Source organism: Nicotiana tabacum, chromosome 4 (assembly GCF_000715075.1).
Source record: "Nicotiana tabacum cultivar K326 chromosome 4, ASM71507v2, whole genome shotgun sequence".
Classification (NCBI taxonomy): domain Eukaryota; kingdom Viridiplantae; phylum Streptophyta; class Magnoliopsida; order Solanales; family Solanaceae; genus Nicotiana; species Nicotiana tabacum.
Window position 1 is genome coordinate 66,455,267 of NC_134083.1, and position 17,715 is coordinate 66,472,981.

At 36.9% G+C, this 17,715-nt stretch overlaps 1 protein-coding gene across 1 annotated transcript; it reads right to left on the reverse strand.

The window, feature by feature from the left end:
* Positions 1-179: 179 nt before the first annotated feature.
* On the reverse strand, positions 180-13,300 carry LOC107766765 (cleavage and polyadenylation specificity factor subunit 2). Its single transcript, XM_016585609.2, has 18 exons — positions 13,010-13,300; positions 12,671-12,839; positions 11,817-11,913; positions 11,455-11,581; positions 11,251-11,366; positions 10,673-10,767; positions 10,438-10,589; positions 9,426-9,480; positions 9,242-9,349; positions 8,557-8,809; positions 6,762-6,946; positions 5,750-5,842; positions 3,501-3,599; positions 1,534-1,665; positions 1,400-1,444; positions 811-978; positions 642-716; positions 180-525 (listed from the first exon to the last, which is right to left on the reverse strand). Exons 1-18 carry the CDS (start codon positions 13,156-13,158, stop codon positions 424-426), a joined length of 2,220 nt encoding a protein of 739 aa, XP_016441095.1. The 5' UTR covers positions 13,159-13,300; the 3' UTR covers positions 180-423.
* Positions 13,301-17,715: the final 4,415 nt, after the last annotated feature.

A 17,715-nucleotide genomic window follows, 5' to 3' on the forward strand; every position in this document is an offset into this window, starting at 1 on the left:
CAAGCAGTGAGTAAATTCTTAATTTTCGTTCGGAACTGCCATTGGCGCAAATTCAACAGTCTAAATGGTCTGCACTTTGCAGGAAATACTGACGATTGAGCTTTCCGAAACCAAAGAGAAGATATTTACAAACTACTAGGAAAACAGCCACGTCCATGAGAAGGAAAAGAGGCAGAAAAAGGAAAAAGGAAAACTGTATTATGGGTACAAAGTACAATTAACATAGGCGGAGCAAGGAATCCAAACAAGGGAATTTAAAAAGAAAAAAATCTTGGGAATTCAACAACTTATAAATAAGCAAAAAAAGTCCAAATTTTGCACTATTTACATAGTTTTCCGACAAATGGGGTTAATTGAACCCCTTGCATCCCTCTGCCTCCGCACCCGGGTACAAATACAAGACAAGTTACTCTGCTCTTGACATTAGAGGGAATAAAAATGTGAATATAGGTATTCTCGAATTTTATAGTACTCTTCAGACAATGGACCTTCAAGCACGATCTGCTGAATAGCAGCACCTCCAACCTACAATAAATTTCCCAAACAGAAGTTTCAATAAAGGAAGTCAAGGAAAAGGCTCTGAAAGGCTTGATTTGCTAGTAATATGAAAAAGATTTTGAAGTATTATCAAAAGTTGCCACCTTTTGACTAGCATCTCCAACTTTGCGAATGGTCACATACTCCCCGCAACGTAAAGCACCACCAGCAAATTCTACCTGAAAAATGAAATTTGTTGGTCTTAACAATTTGCTAAGCCAAAGCCAAAACATAATTAGTAGAAAAGAGAAGACAAAAGAAAATCAAAAGGACCTGGACGCCCTTGCTGGCGAGAAACTGCTTGAAATCGGACATTTTTATATCTCCGACGAGAACTGTTTTATGCGGGGGAGCGGGTCCCGAGAGAGGAAGTAAAGAGATCATGTCATTTTCTGTCCTCCCCACTTCAGCATCAACCCATGCTATTTCATAGTCTCCAAGCTATTACAAATGTAAACACAATTAACCAAGGAGAGAGGAAGACTCGGACCACAATATGATCAAAGTAAAATTGGTCTCTGCACACAGCATATGGGGCAGAAAGTCGAATATACCAGAACTTTTAGCACAAACGCTTGAAATCTTTATACCCTTTTAGTGTATGGAGTGTAATGAGCCCCAGCATTTCAGAACAGAAGGATGGCTACAAAATTGCTAGTGCAGAAAACTTTTGAGAAAGAGAACCTTGATATAACTTCAGCAAGTGTACATAGGTTACTTTTTTTAAATGGGATGTGCATAATTTACTTACTAACTTCACCTGCTTCCATAAATGCGTAAAAACAGTTCTTAGAATACATAAAGTGGCAAAATTCCTGAAGAAAGCCATTTGTTGATGTCAGCCATACTATATCCAGCTTACCTTCTTAAAGAGCACTTTGCTCATTAGCTTCTCAGAGAGTTGGACCTATCAAGGAAACAAACATAGAACCAGCATGTTAATACTGGTGTGTTTTTTAACAAAGGTATAAACCACAATAAAGAAAGTAGACTAACCTTATAAGCACACAAATCTGAAGTGACGTCAATTGTTTCTTCTAACTGGGGAGCGTAAACATGCGGACAAACTTGTTTCAGACAATGTTGCTTCAGATGCTCAGTGGCTTCAGCTGATCCATGCACCAATACCTATAAAACAGAACAGCTATTATAGCATGTCAAACAGTCGAAACTGCAAGAACTAATGGTTTCAGATCATTGAAGAAGAAGAGAAGTAGAACAGGGATAGTATTCATAGGGAAAAGGGCACAAAGTTAAGTTAATGAGCATCCAATAAGTGCATCAAAAGCAGAAAGATATAGACATGAAGATCCAATCCAAATGGTTATTTTTGTGCTATTGAACTTCTAATACAAAATTACCAACTTCAGTTAGGAAATTGTGATCCAGGAGAAGTTGTGGACAACATAAACTAACTGATCCTGATCCCCAAGAGCTTCGGTCTAGTGGTAAGAACAGCATGTGATGTGTAGGTTAGACGCACATCACGGGTTCGAACCCTGCCCTAGATAATATTTAAGTGGAGAAGGGTAGAGAGGTGGGCCAATATCCATCGAGGTTCAAACCTTGCGCCACCAACCCTCAGGGATTTCTCAGTTATCAAAAATAAAGACATAAATAAACTAACTGACATTGATATTTTAGAATACGACTCATTAATCTAGACATACATTGTGAACCATACTAATAGGCCCTTTATCAAATCTTGATGCATCACTTTTTCCCTTCCTATATTCTTTTTTTTCATATGCAGGATGGGATGAGTTCAACTAGCTCCTGCAAACCCTATTATTATTGGTTCCAAAACTGTAAGCCTGTAACCCTCATGTCAAGTAAGTTTCAGACTAAGGATAACCGACATCAGTCAACGTTTCAGCTTTAAAAGAGAAAAAAGCTAAAATAAAGTCTTCATAGGATATTTAAATATATTATGTGAGATTTTCAAAATCTTTGACTCAACTTGTTTGCAATACAGAATCGGTGAAAAAATATCCTTTGATTCCGTAAGTAAAAAAGCTACCAGTGGCACTGAAGTAGAAATCAATACCAAGCTAGCAGTTTTCATCTTGTGAAATGAAGTTACAAAATTTAAGAATATGATATAGAATCAGTGAAATACATATTCTATGGGAAAACGAAAATAATTCGGTCATATATACTGAAAGCTTAATATATGTGACCTACAGGTTTTCTTTCTTTTGGCTTTCCACTTTCCTCGCCAGATAGAGAAAAGGCAAGCAAGGTCAGATGATTCACCAGAAAGGGGATGATAGAACTGTGAGGATTTTCTATGGCGGATTCTGATTACACAGGATACAAATGCTTCTCTTTTTTCTTTAAGGTGGGGCAGCAGAGGTAGAAAGAGAAAAAGATAATTTTCTTCTGCAGTAGTTTAATAGTGTTTCCAATAAAACCATCTGTTCAAATATGTTAAGAGTTCCACAAGTCTTTTGGCTAAGAAATTCTTTTACTATTTAGGATGAAGCTATACAGCAGAGAACTAGCAGTTAGATCAGAAGAACAAAACCCTCCAGTTTTACTAAAAGCAAGACATCCTCTTGTCCGACAGGTATAAAGGATGTTATATCCTATTATTTTTCAAGAAAAGCCATTAAATGACCAAAATATTTCAGATCACTTTACTGGAGATTATTTCTTCATGGTAGAAGAAAGCCTATGATCCAACTGTGCCAAGAATATATTCCATGCATGCACGAGGAATATATGTTGGTTCTTTGAATGAGAACATTGTGGAAGCATGTGAATATATGTGATAAATGAATATTTAGACACAAAAAAAACACAGAACATGGAAGACATGTCATAATACACATGAGAACAATTGTGTTATTACTGATAATAGCAACTTTTGAAAAGATGGTAGAAGTGCATGAAAGAAAAAATGTGATTCTCTCTTATCTTTAGGAAATCTACATTATCAGTTATAGAAAGGACGTCCATACAAGCTTTAAGGGCGCAACATGAGCAAGAATTGATTTGATCGAACGGCCATCTGAACGACCTTCAAAATCCACGTATAATAAGGAACACTTGACTTGTACCTGCGAGAGGAAAAAAGGGGAGGACAGAAATTGGAGCAAAACATATTATCAGGATGCTAATCAGAATACTGAGCATATTAAAATGTTGTATGTTTGCTGGTGAGCAAGTGCAATTAGGGAAAAAAAGAAGTAAAAGTTAGCAGCAAACCATCCAACTTTCCAGATGACAGTACACTACAACATGTTACCCTTTACTAAGGTTAATGATTGTATCTGTATATTTGTGAAATCACAAAACATGGATCACTAAAACTATAGTTTCAGAAGATCAGGAACACATGTCAAAACTTAAGTGACATTCAACATTTCCGGAGTTTAACAATTGAAGCAACATTTTTAAGAGCCAACTTTGTAAAGAAAGAGTGAATTCAGATAGAGACAGTTTGAAGATGCATCGACTGTAAGTTACTTCCAGCTAGGATCTAATCATATACTCCCTCCGTCCTAATCATCAAAAAGATGCCAGGGTTAGAGTATGAGGGTCAACCTATCTAGAGTAAAAAAGACAGGCCGGTTGGAGCATTCACGCAGGGTCCGGGGAGCCGCACCACAGGGGGTGTGATGTAGACAGCCTACCCTAATGCAAGCATTAGTGGTTGCTTCCACGGCTCGAACCCGTTTGCTCCAAGGCTCCCCATCTCAACTTATCTAGAGTGAATTTGGATATAGGTTTCTCAAATTCTTTGCAATACACTTTACATGTGTCTGCATAATAGTACCATCAATCACAATTTTTTCTAAGTTTTGAAATGGAGTTTCGATTTGGTGAGCAGAAGAAAGCGGAACAGAAGAGGAGACCTTTATCCTGTGTCAAAAGTTGGGTGTGATTTTCCAACTTTCTCATTATTTTCGGATGGACAAGGTCAGAATTTAAAAAGCTATATACATAGGCGCGTGATAAAAAATTTAAGAACATTTAAAAAATCTTAGTTATAAAGAAAACTTTTGATTATCCAAATAGTAATAGAGCCCAAAAAATTGGGGCAGACGGACTAACTAATTGCTCAATAAGATATTCCAGAAATAGCATCATTTTTTGCTTCTCATCTCAAAACCATCACAGCCCTGAAATAGTTTCTGAATAGTGCAATACTGACGGAAGTAGCAAGTGCATGAAACTTTGATAAGAAAGAAATTTAAGAAAAATTATAACAGGCCTAAGCTAGGATGATACAATATTTTGATTGCTCTACAATATTGTCACTTTCTCATTTCGAAAGAACTACTCGGTCACTACATTGTTACTAAGAATTCTGCATTCTGATGGCGTACATTAAAGCGGTTGAATTTGATAAATCTATATTCTAATAAAAGCACAAAGCACCTTAGCGAAATATCATTCACCTTTTTTACCCTTTAAAAATAGATCTTACATTGGATAAGATTGTAAATTAAGTTACTTTCCTAATACTTAGGACTTTGAGATCAACTAAAATTTTACTTATTAAATCATTAATGTATAAGAAGTCCTAAGATTTTGGACTTTAAAATCAAATAAAAGTTTACCTTACATAAACCTTTTTCGAGAATTCCAGTACATTATTTTATTTCTAGGACCTCCAAAGAATTGCAATTATAACTAATACCTAACTAAATAAGTTAATTTGTCAATCTTTACTGGTTCCTATATATCTAACCATGACGAATCACATTATATATGGTGATCAAAACAAAGCAATATAAGATATTCTAATTTCAAATTACTCATAATAAAATTTTGTATACCTTGACTTTAATTTGTAACTCAAATAAATATTTTTACATAAGATCATAAATAAATGAATATAATGTGTCAATTTTCTGATCAATATTTATCAATTTTTGGAACTTGAATTCTTACTTAATATTTATTTTGTGACTCAAACACATGCTTTGAATGTTTTTTTTTTTCAAAAGTTTATTCTCATCTATATAGGGTCCACGCACAACTTGCGTATCCTGAAACTAGTAAAAAGAAAAATGTCAGGCCTATAGTACCACAATACAAAAGTTGGATTGACCGATTCTATTTTCACTTGCTCACTTTGAAGAGGCTATTTGGTCACTGCATTGTAACTAAGATTCTACATTATCATTTATTGAAGTGGTTTCAAGTAAATTCAGCTTTACCTCGAGTATCAAAAGAAATCAAGAAGCAAACTAAGACTTACTGTTAACTCTGAAGATACAACTTTTGAGGGCGTTGTATCAAGGATTAGATTTGCTGATCCTTCATCAAGGTTTCCATTTAGATCTCCATCAACCTAGAATAAGATTAGAAAGACAGTAAATAATTATCCAACAAGGTCAGGAAACGTACAATTCGCCACAAAACTGTAGCTAATTGGATGGTTGAAAAAAGTTAACAGCAGGATACAAGTAAATGTCCTGGAGATGAAATTTTACCATCTAATAAATAACATGTTCATTAATATTCTTGAGGTGTCAGCTAATGCTATGAAACGCAGAAAGTAATGGCTAGATCTAGTTCCTAATGTCTGTCTTTCATTTCTTCCTAGTATTTTTTCTGCTTATCACAAGAGATAAATGATACACCAGAGATAGCCATTTGTTGTGAGTCAAACAGTAGGAAAAACTTTAAACTCGCCAAATGTGAGAGGACCTGTTTCCTGTTTACAATGGATGTACAATGTCCATGATATAAAGTCTTGAAGAACTGTAAACTTTTAAAAAGAGTCAAGCTTTACAGAAGTCATATGTATGCAAGAGCTATAATGTTTACCTGTAAAATTATTTACTACAAACTCCAACCCCAAGTAGCATAATACATGATTCACAGGCAAATCGCCAGTTCTTCCCTTAAGAAATTTAAGGCATGTTTAAGACCACGGGTAATGCTGTTAACCCCAAAATTGATTTTAAGCCCAACAGAAATTATTGTTGCACCCTACATGGGCTACGATATAATAAAAGTTCAAGAACATGAGAAACTTTAGTTCAGAAAGTACTCGAGCTGCCACTAAAATCTATCAGATGCTCTGATGATGTATGGTTACATTTGAACAATCATTAGCAAAATGATGCAGAGTTCAATCTTCTTGACTCAGATGAAACCAGAAAGATTTTCTGCATTGGACAACCAAACATACAAGTTGATTTCTAAACAATAAAATAACCATGACACTGCTCAACTGAAGGCACAATTGACCAACTTTAACTCACATGCATTGACAACTGCTCCATATTGTCATCTTTGATCACGTAATCATCTGGATTGATGACTTCACCAAAGTCATCCCACTCAGAGGTGTTATCATAGAAAGGGAACATTGGAGCTACGCTAGATGAAGGTGGAACAAATCCATCAATCAAGACATCCTTGAAAGCACCACTGTACGGACCAGCAGCTGTAAACATGATAAGACCTATGTTTAACTTAAAACATAAAAGTTCTAAAGAAGAAGAAAAAAGAAAGTCTGTGCATGGGTGCTATAGATATTTTGTCTGCATCCTTGTTCATAGTGGGGTTGCCAATTTTCTTCTTCCAAAAAGTAGATATATATTCTCTTCAAAATAAAGTTAGAGCTTAGTTCTTTCTCAAAAAAAAAAAAGTTTGAGCTCAGTGTGCCTGTTATTTCTTTAGCATGCCTATTAAAGCCCACTATTGTGATTATGCCCACACTTCTCAACAACTTCCTTATCTGACCACCAGAGACGACAAATTTCATGAATATCCCTTCAACATTTTAAATTCGTTGGTTTAACCCAAATACGATCAAAATAAATTTTGGTAAATCTCAACAGGCAATATACTGCCAGATCTGAAAATTATACCCGAAACCAGCAGAAATCAGCCACAAGTATTTTGTTTACCCACATGCACCATCAGGAGTTCTCTAGAGCAAAGTGATAGGGGCAGGGAGAGTCAAGGTTCAGAAGAACATTCAGATAGAGGAGGGAGGCGGACGAATAGTGAAGATCTGACATAGAAGCAGGTCCAATAAAGTAGGAGAAAAGAGGACTACACAGAAGGAATTCAGAAGACGTATACAGAAAGAGGGGGGAGAGGGAACCAAACTCTAGGATAAGCAATTTGTAGAGAGAGACCTGAAGGAGAAGATATGTGTGGAAAGTAATGTTCACATCTATTAGTGATAGGATCAACAACAACAACAACCCACTATAATCTCACTAGTGGGGTCTGGAGAGGGTAGCGTGTACGCAGACCTTACCCCTACCCTGGAGTAGAGAGGTTGTTTCCGATAGACCCTCGGCTCCCTCCCTCCAAGAACTACCCACCTTGCTCTTGGGATGACTCGAACTCACAACCTCTTGGTTGGAAGTGGAGGGTGCTCACCACTGGTTTGAAGTGATAGGATCGTCTAATAAAAAAGAATAAGGGAATGGGAATCCAATGATGCATGCATTCAGCCTTTCTACTTCATGTTTTTGTGGGGGATGAGAAATGTTCCAAAGTTTCAAAGATGGATCTTGATAAGGAAATGGACCTTGGGTGTTTTGGAAGGTTTTCTACTCTTTGGCATACTTCTTACATATTGTTTTAATGAATTTTATTATTTTATCAATAAAAAAAGGACCTTGGGCTTAACTTAACCCCAAAAGCTAGCTTATGGGGTGAGGATTGCCCAAGACAATATGAAGAGACCAAAGAACCCATACCCGCCTGATGTAGGACTCTGACCCCCCATAATGCCAAGGACTGGACATCTGGAGTATGGACAACATAAATGGGGGCTCAACATGGCTCTGATACCAGGATAAAGAAATGGACTTTGGACCTAACTCAACCCTAAAAGCTAGCTTATAAGGTGATGATTGCTCAAGATCATCTGAAGAGACCAAAGAACCCATACCACCCGATGTGGGATTCTGACAGATCTCAAAGAAAAAAACATACAATTTAAAGGTTCAACATCCTCTCAAATATGATGAGTCAAAGTGCACAGGTACCAGATGCAAAGTGTAATCATTCACATATCAGCAGATTGCACTATACCATTGGAGGAAGCATGTGTGACATTGGCATCAATGACCATTGGGTCACCGGTGATGACTTCGGCCCCAATAAGCGCTTTTGATTCCTCCTCTTTAACAAGAGTAGCTCTGAGAGCTTCTTCCCTTTTTATCCTGTTTTGCTCCTCCTCATAAGCGGCTAACTCCTCACCAACCAAGGGAATTCTCCTTGACATAGTAACTTTAACAGCTTTAGGAGGTGGATTTGACTGAAGAATGCGTGCCAATGTGCCAAACTGTATTCAAGTTGAAGGCATCAGTATAAGCATATGTAATTGAAGATACAAACAGAAACAAGATCAATTTCCTCAAAATCCGAAATTTTGAATAAATATTGTTAAAATGTTTATCAGTGAAACTGGCAGCTTTCCTGCAAAGCAAGGAACGGTGAAACCAATTTCCAACAACGAAAATGAGCTGCCGTTAACGAAATAAATTATTACTATTCAAGAAAACGTGGCAAGAAGAAATTCACTCAAGAAGTAGAGATACTGGAGCTGCAAAATTATACATGCATCTTACAAGTAATAGAGATATTCTAACAGACGAGTATCCCTTGGACCTCAGAAGGGGTGAAACCGATATGTCTTACTGTAAGTTAGCATTAAAAAATGCTGGTCACAATCCAAATTTTGAAAAAGGATTAATCAATCTGAGTGCAAGCACACCTGCCCTCTTTCAGTGAACAGAACAAGATTCTTTGGATCAGCTGCCCATTCAACAAAGATGTCATGTGCATATCCAGCTTCTAAACTGGCCATGGAAGCCATAACAACCTATACATTGTATACAGATCAACTGAGAAAACATAAAGACGACTCCTCTTTTACCAAAAGAAGCAGAGAAATGAACCTTTGGCCCAGGAACTTCTTCAAGACCACTCTTGTTAATCACGAGCTTAATTTTCCTGTATGTATTGTAAACGCTCCATTAGAATTCTAATAAGCTTATAACTGCTGGAATATAGGAAAATTTAAGTAATATTAATCATGCTGACTATTACAAATACAGGTGAGAGTATTTTCCACTTGAAGGTAGCAAAAGAAAAAAGGTGATAACAATACTTTTGAGTTTATTGCACTACTTTCCATCTTGTTGAGCAATACTCAAAGGATCACCACTAGAGTTTTTGAAGTAACAAAAAACCTTTGCTATAATTCCACACGTGACAGCAAGACAGTCAGTAAAAGGTAAATATGATGCCACATTCACCTTCCAAAATGGAATATGTTATCCAGATTTGTAAAGCCACTCCAACAAAGAAAAGAAGAATAAGAAACTAAAGAAAGAGAACATCTTCAACCTTAGGAGGGTTGATCTGACACAACTATACATTCAACTTCCAAGCCATTACCCCGTCTATCAGATGATTCAAAACCTTCATCCTGATTTCCCAAGAAGTAGATGCAATATTTGAAAAAAATACCTAGAGACAAAAGGACAAAATAAAATAAAAAATAAAAAAACTTAGGAGGGTACTAGATTCATTTTATCTCCTTGCATTAACGTTCCTTATGTAGGCTTTCTTTGTAATTTGACAGAAAGGTGATCCAATGAATTTCAGTTGATCTTAGCCTATAACAAAGGTATGATTAGCTTGAAAGCTGAGGCTGTTAAAGCACAGGCTGTCACAAGTTATCTGCTAACCTCCTAGAGGGGCAACTTAAAGGAAATCTTACCCTTGGGGTTCAGTAGCCTCCAAAAATAATGGACAACTTAAAGTAAACCCGACCCCCACAGTTCAATAGCCTCAAAGAATCATCATTGAAGCAAAACAATTCATTAGTTAAACATCTCTCCAAGATTGACAACATTTTTTAATAAATCTCCAATAATGAAAACATTTGAAGTATATCATCCTTACCTTAATAGAAAAGCATTGTCCCGAGTGTGCTCAAAAGATTTTGCAATTGAATCGCTCATCCACTCAAGGAAACTCTTCGCATAGTCAACAGTACTTGATGCTACATATGAGAGGAAGAAGATGGGAGTCGACAACTGCTTTTGTGTCCAGTGCTGCAATTCTCACCAAAACCAGCTATGAGACTAACTAGTTAATAAGTTGCAGACAAAAAGATGAGATACTCTCGTTCCTGCACCTGTTCCAACGTCAAGATGAGCTCCAAAACTCTACCAGCAGTATCAACAGGAAGTAATACATTTCCCCCAACATTTACCGTTTTCTCTATGGCATCTACAGGAAAAAGAAAAACACATAGACAAGAACTGAGACATAGACAAGAACTGAGAAATTATCACTTGCAGCATGGAAGGGAAGATCCGACGATCTTTTTCCTACTGAATGGGAATAGGGAAGATCAAACGACCATTTGAAAGTCCTCTAAATATGCAAATTAATAACTGTACAATTATAAAAATGTGTCGTGTGTATTTATGACTTCTCCTAAACAAGTGAAGTACGAAGGACAAGCCCTTCTCAGATCCAAAAGAGCTCCTCAAACCGAAAAGTGGCAATCTTTTTTCTTTTGAATGAGGATAAGGGAAGACCAAATGACAATCCGGAAGTCCTCTGGATGTGCAAGTTAATAACTAAAAATTTATAAAATGTATTGTGTGTATCTGTGACTTCCCCTAAAGGCCTAAACCAACGAAGTCCGTATGACAAGCCATTCTGAGATCCAAAAAGTTCTTCACAATAAAAAGGAACAACAATTACCTAGAAACTCTTGGTCCCTTTGGCGCCTAGAGGGTTGATTGTTTAAGGCATTAAAGGCATCCGTTATTAGAACAGCTGGACGGACAAAAGACTCTAAAACAGTTCCATTCAGATGTCTGAAAGGGAGAAAAGTGTAATTATAATATTAGGATCAAGTTGAGTAGAATCCAATTTAGACGGATAATAAGACTGTTCTAAGTTTACCTTTCTTTACGGTGATTGAAGTCAACAGCATATATGACATCCTCCCCATCTTTTGTTATCTTCCATGTAGTACCTCCTAACAGATGACCAGCTACCAGTGGAGCAATAACAATCCCTTCTCCTTTTCCTACAATATAACAGCAGTTCCGGAGTCATTAAGAGATTTAAGTTCTTCAAATTCAGTTGTAGCCGGGACTTGCAACCAATCTAGCTCTTAACGACCACTCATCAACGTCATGGGCAACTTTATCTCCTTGATAATATGAAGTACTAGACTATACATGATATTAAGAGACCAGAAACGGACATGAAGTGAACTCAAAAAAGGTGGAGTAACATACTAAACAAGAAAAGAAACCTACCAGACATGTAATGATTTTGAGAGTAGGTTAATCTGGTCACATTTTGGAACGCAGAATCAATGTCATCCAAAGTGAATAGATCAAACTCTGAAACTTGCTGCACAAAAAGAGAATGTCAATGGACTTCTATATGATTACACACTCATAAACAACAAACACAAATGATTCCGTCAGATATTGGACTATACTATTCTTAGCAGCTGCCATATATTGTTCTATAGGTACTTCTATTTCTCTCTATTTTTCTTTAAAAAGTTTTGAACCCTATTAGTAGAAGAAGAAAGATTAAGTAACATTCGAGTTGGTACATACGGGTCTGATAATGGTGACTCACTTTTTGCCAACTTTATTTCCATTGTTCTTCTCTAAAATTTGAAAGGGTTGGTTAGCATCACTGACACCTTAACTACCAAGTAGACAGCAACTGAATCAGTAGTCTGCATTCGTCGTTTACTATGCAAATAATTAAGGAGACCAAGACCTAATTAATCAGTTTGTCAACAAAATACAGAAGGATTATAGAGATAATGATCCCTATAATACATGTTATAACAGTCGAAAGTTTTAGTTTCCTTTTCTAATGAAGACAGTTTGAAACATACAAACAGAAGCCTCAAACTCTGGCTAGTAAACTTGTGCATTGCCTCAGATAAACTCTCTCCCTTAGGGAGTACATAAAATCAAGCACATTGGAATCTATAGCTCAACGTAATTCATTGCAAAGCACAAAAAACTAAACACGACATCAATGTTAAGGACAGACACTTAATATACATGTGAAATGCTTGATTATAAAGCTTATAAACTAAAATAGACAAGTGCATTTGATGATTACGCTAGAGTAAAAGGTTCACCTTCCGTGAGAGATAGTGATCATACATAGTTAGTAACCCTAGTCTGTACACTGGTTCTGTAGCATAAATAGGAGCGGAAAGACCAAGTTGTTTCATAGCATAGGGCAATGCACCGAGATGAAATGTATCAGAGTGTGATAGCAATACAGCATCCACACTTGAAGCTACCCTGTACATTAATATATAAAAGTTGAAACGACAATAACTAGATGAAGAAATTTCATTACAATAATTAGCAAAAGAGTTTACACTGTAGAAAGCACTTGTTTTGCTCCGGGAAATAGGAAAATTATATACATTGAACTGAAAAGAGAGTAAAATTGATATTTGTTTGTTGACCTGGAAAGGGGCTGAAGAAGAGAAGTGTCAAATTGGTCATTCCAACCACAATCGATGAGGAAATTGAAGCCATCGATAGATACGAGGTAAGAGAGAGGGTTCTCATTGTACACTCCACACAGTGGCGTCACCTGAACCGACGTTCCCATGCCGCCGTCGTTCTCTGCTTCTCTTTGCTTCCACACTGACTCGCCGATTTGGGGAAGACGGGGATGGAGCTGCGGTTTTTCTTTTTTCCCTCCCCTTTTTTGTCCTCTTACTCTAGGTATAAGAGATGGTTCAAAACTTCCAACTATGATAAAATAAAAAATGGCCAAATACTTATTAGCCCCGTAAACTTAGCTCCAATATACATTTAAACACTTTAACTAAGTTTAGTACCTATTGTATACTTTAACTTAATATATTATGTACCTATTAAATGTTATTCCCGGTCAATATTGCTGTATTTGTAAATATTAATTCTGCAAAATATAAGTTAACGTAATGAAACAATAATAATAAATTCGAGCCCACTGAATTCACAGTGTTTCCTTAAGGAATTTAATTCCCTCCTAGTACCCAAGGTAATGGATTATTTCCTCCCAGGATAGAACGAATAACACACTGGTGTAGCGGTACTTCAAACCCCAGTGTTTCGGCGAACACAAAGTTCGGTAGCAAATCACACTTACAGTTGCTTTGTTTGAAGTTAAAAAACAATGCAGAACGAAGGAGTATATACTCAGAAAAACGTATGGAAGTTCTGAGAGGAAGGAGTGCAATGTATAGCCAATTTGTTGAGCGAATTGTATGTTGAGTTGAGTATTTCTTCAACATTTGCTGCTCATATATATATAGCAGCCAAGAAGGAGTGCAAGACCAAACGTCCACCCTTCATGGTGGATCAAGCATTACATATTTGTGGAGCAAGCACTGCATATTTGTGGAGCAAGCACTTCATGGTGGGAAGACCATTATCCGGCTGCCAAATTATCAATATACGGATTGGAAAATATCCGTTTACAAATACGGATAATCTTACGTTAATATTTACTATTAACAAATAAATTTGGTCCAAAAAATTAATCAATCAATCGATCATTTGACCAAATCCAAATCCAAATCCAAATTCAAATCCGAAGCCGAAGCCGAAGCCGAAGCCGTAGTCGTAGCCGAAGCCGAGCCGAGCGAGCGACGACGACGACGGCGCGAGGCTTGCTTTCTTCTTAACTCTTTAAGAGCTACAAGAAGAGCAATTATATATATACCCACCAAAAATGTCTTCCACTTCCAATATGGGACAATGTCTCATTGTTAAGAGGGAAAAACTTAAAATTTTACTCAAAATTTCATTTTCCCTCCATTTCCCATTCACCCTCATTTTAAGAATATTACATCTTAAAAAATAAAACCTCAACAATCCCCCACATGAATGGGGAATGGCTATATCACGGAAGTATGCATGAAAAACTGTGTGATTTACAAGCAAGGATTAATTGCATCTGGATAAGTAGGTTTTCCTTTGAACTTTCCGTAGTAAACTTATGTCGGATATACTCGGTCAATCGGTAGATTTGATATCTTTGAACCGTCGATCTTTGGTGTATACCTAGACAACCATAAGTCACACAATCAACCCTTAACCGTCTTTGGTTCTCATTGTTGTGTTCGTTTCAGCCATGAACACCGCCTGGTTTCATAAGTGCGTAGAGAACTGGCCTTACAAAGTTCTCCTTGAAGCGGCTCACACTTCACACTTAAATAGGTGATTCCTAAACGTGTCATCCTGTAGATACACTATTTGATATACCCCGTATCAAATTTAGAAATCATTAAAAAGCCTTAATGCTTTATCCTTGGTACTGAACATTGTCTCATCACGAGAATGGACTAAAATTTTATTTGACAATGTTGAACCGTCATTAATGACTTTGTTTGATCTCTTTGAACCTAGATCTTGGGATCTCCAGTCTTCTAGGTAGAGTTACTGCCACAATGACTTGTTCTCGGCCATAGCCCCATTCCCCTTGATGATTTCTCAGCTACCTCTCTAGTTAGGCCTTTTGTAAGTGGATCCGACACATTATCACTTGACTTTACATAGTCAAGTGAACGGTTTTATGTCTTCGTCGTATATGACGAGATTTACCGTTATACATGACGCTCCCAGCCCTTCCAATTGCCGCTTGACTATCACAATGTATGCATATTGGTGCCAACGGTTTGGGCCAAAATGGAATGTCTTCCAAGAAATTCCGGAGCCATTCAGCTTCTTCACCGGCTTTATCTAAGGCTATGAATTCAGCCTCCATTGTAGAGCGGGCAATACATGTTTGTTTGGACGACTTCCAAGATACCGCTCCTCCACCAATAGTGAATACATATCCACTCGTGGACTTAGAATCAGTTGAACCGGTGATCCAATTTGCATCACAGTATCCCTCAATCACCGCAGGGAAATTACTGTAGTGCAATTCAAAGTTCTGGGTATGTTCTAAATATCCCAAAACTCGTTTCATTGCCATCCAATGAGATTGGCCTGGATTGCTCGTATATCGACTCAGTTTACTTATAGCACAAGCTATGTCTGGTCGTGTACAATTCATGATATACATTAAGCATCCCAATACATGAGCATAATCCAATTGTGATATGCTTTGGCCTTTGTTCTTTGCTAATGCAAGATTCACGTCAATTGGAGTCTTTGCAACTTTAAAGCCCAAGTGCTTGAATTTTTCAAGTACTGTCTTAATATAATGAGATTGTGACAATGCTAGACCTTGAGGAGTCTTATTGATCTTAATTCCCAGAATTAAATCAGCAACTCCCAAGTCTTTCATATCAAACTTGCTATTGAGCATACGCTTAGTAGCATTTATGTTGGCAATGTCATTACTCATTATCAACATATCATCCACATATAGGCAAACAATGACTATGTGATTTGGAACATTTTTAATGTACACGCATTTATCACATTCATTTATCTTAAAACCATTTGACAACATTGTTTGGTCAAATTTCGCATGCCATTGTTTGGGTGCTTGTTTTAGTCCGTAAAGAGACTTAACAAGTCTACATACCTTCTTTTCTTTACCTGGAACCACAAACCCTTCAGGTTGTTCCATGTAAATTTCTTCCTCCAACTCTCCATTTAAGAAGGCCGTCTTAACATCCATTTGATGAATTTCAAGACCATACACTGCAGCTAATGCTACTAACATCCGTATGGACGTAATTCTTGTAACTGGAGAGTATGTATCAAAGTAGTCTAGACCTTCTCGTTGTCTATACCCTTTGACTACGAGCCTTGCCTTGAATTTATCAATAGTGCCATCATCTTTGATTTTTCTCTTAAAAATCCATTTAGAACCCAAAGGTTTATTTCCAGGAGGAAGATCAACCAATTCCCATGTATGGTTGTTCAATATGGATTCTATTTCACTATTGACTGCCTCTTTCCAAAACAATGATTCCGAAGAAGTCATAGCTTCTTTAAATGTTTGAGGCTCATTCTCCAATAAGAAAGTCACAAAATCTGGTCCAAATGAAGTAGACGTTCTTTGACGTTTACTACGTCTTGGATTCTCCTGATTACATGTACTTTCTTTTGTTTCTTCCCGAGGTCGTTTAGATCCTTCACCAAACGACTCACATTCCTTTTTATACGGATATATATTTTCAAAAAACTCAGCATTATCTGATTCTATAACCGTATTATTATGAATGTCGGGATTTTCTGATTTATGAACCAGAAATTGATATGCTTTACTATTTGTCGCATATCCTATGAAAACACAATCAACGGTTTTCGGTCCTATCTTTACCCTTTTGGGTTTAGGAACTTGCACTTTTGCCAAACACCCCCACACTTTAAAATAATTCAAGTTGGGCTTCCTTCCTTTCCATTGTTCATAAGGAATGGATTGTGTTTTGCTATGGGGCACTCGATTTAATATTCGATTAGCCGTAAGAATGGCTTCCCCCACAAGTTCTGTGGCAAACCAGAACTTATCAACAACGCATTTATCATCTCCTTTAATGTGCGATTCTTTCTTTCCGCAATCCCATTAGATTGGGGCGTGTAAGGGGCTGTTGTTTGATGAATAATTCCATATTCTAAACATATTTCTTCAAAAGGAGATTCATATTCACCACCCCTATCACTTCTTATCATTTTTACTTTCTTGTTAAGTTGCGTTTCAACTTCATTTTTGTATTGCCTGAATGCGTCTATTGCTTCATCTTTACTATTCAGTAAGTAAACATAGCAATATCGAGTACCATCGTCAATAAAAGTTATGAAATACTTCTTTCCACCGCGAGATGGTATTGACTTCATGTCACAAATATCTGTGTGAATTAAGTCTAAAGGATTTGAATTCCTTTCAACTGACTTATAAGGATGTTTAACATACTTACATTCCACACATATTTTACATTTTGATTTTTCGCATTCAAACTTGGGCAGTACTTCCAAGTTAATCATTTTCCGCAAGGTTTTATAATTGACATGACCCAAACGTACATGCCATAAATCATTTGACTCAAGTAAGTAAGAAGAAGCTGAAATATTATTATTATTTTCAACAACCATTACATTTAGGTTGAAAAGGCCCTCGGTGAGGTAACCTTTTCCCACAAATATTTCATTCTTACTAATTACAACCTTGTTGGATACAAAAACGCACTTAAAACCGTGCTTAACAAGAAGTCCAGTAGAG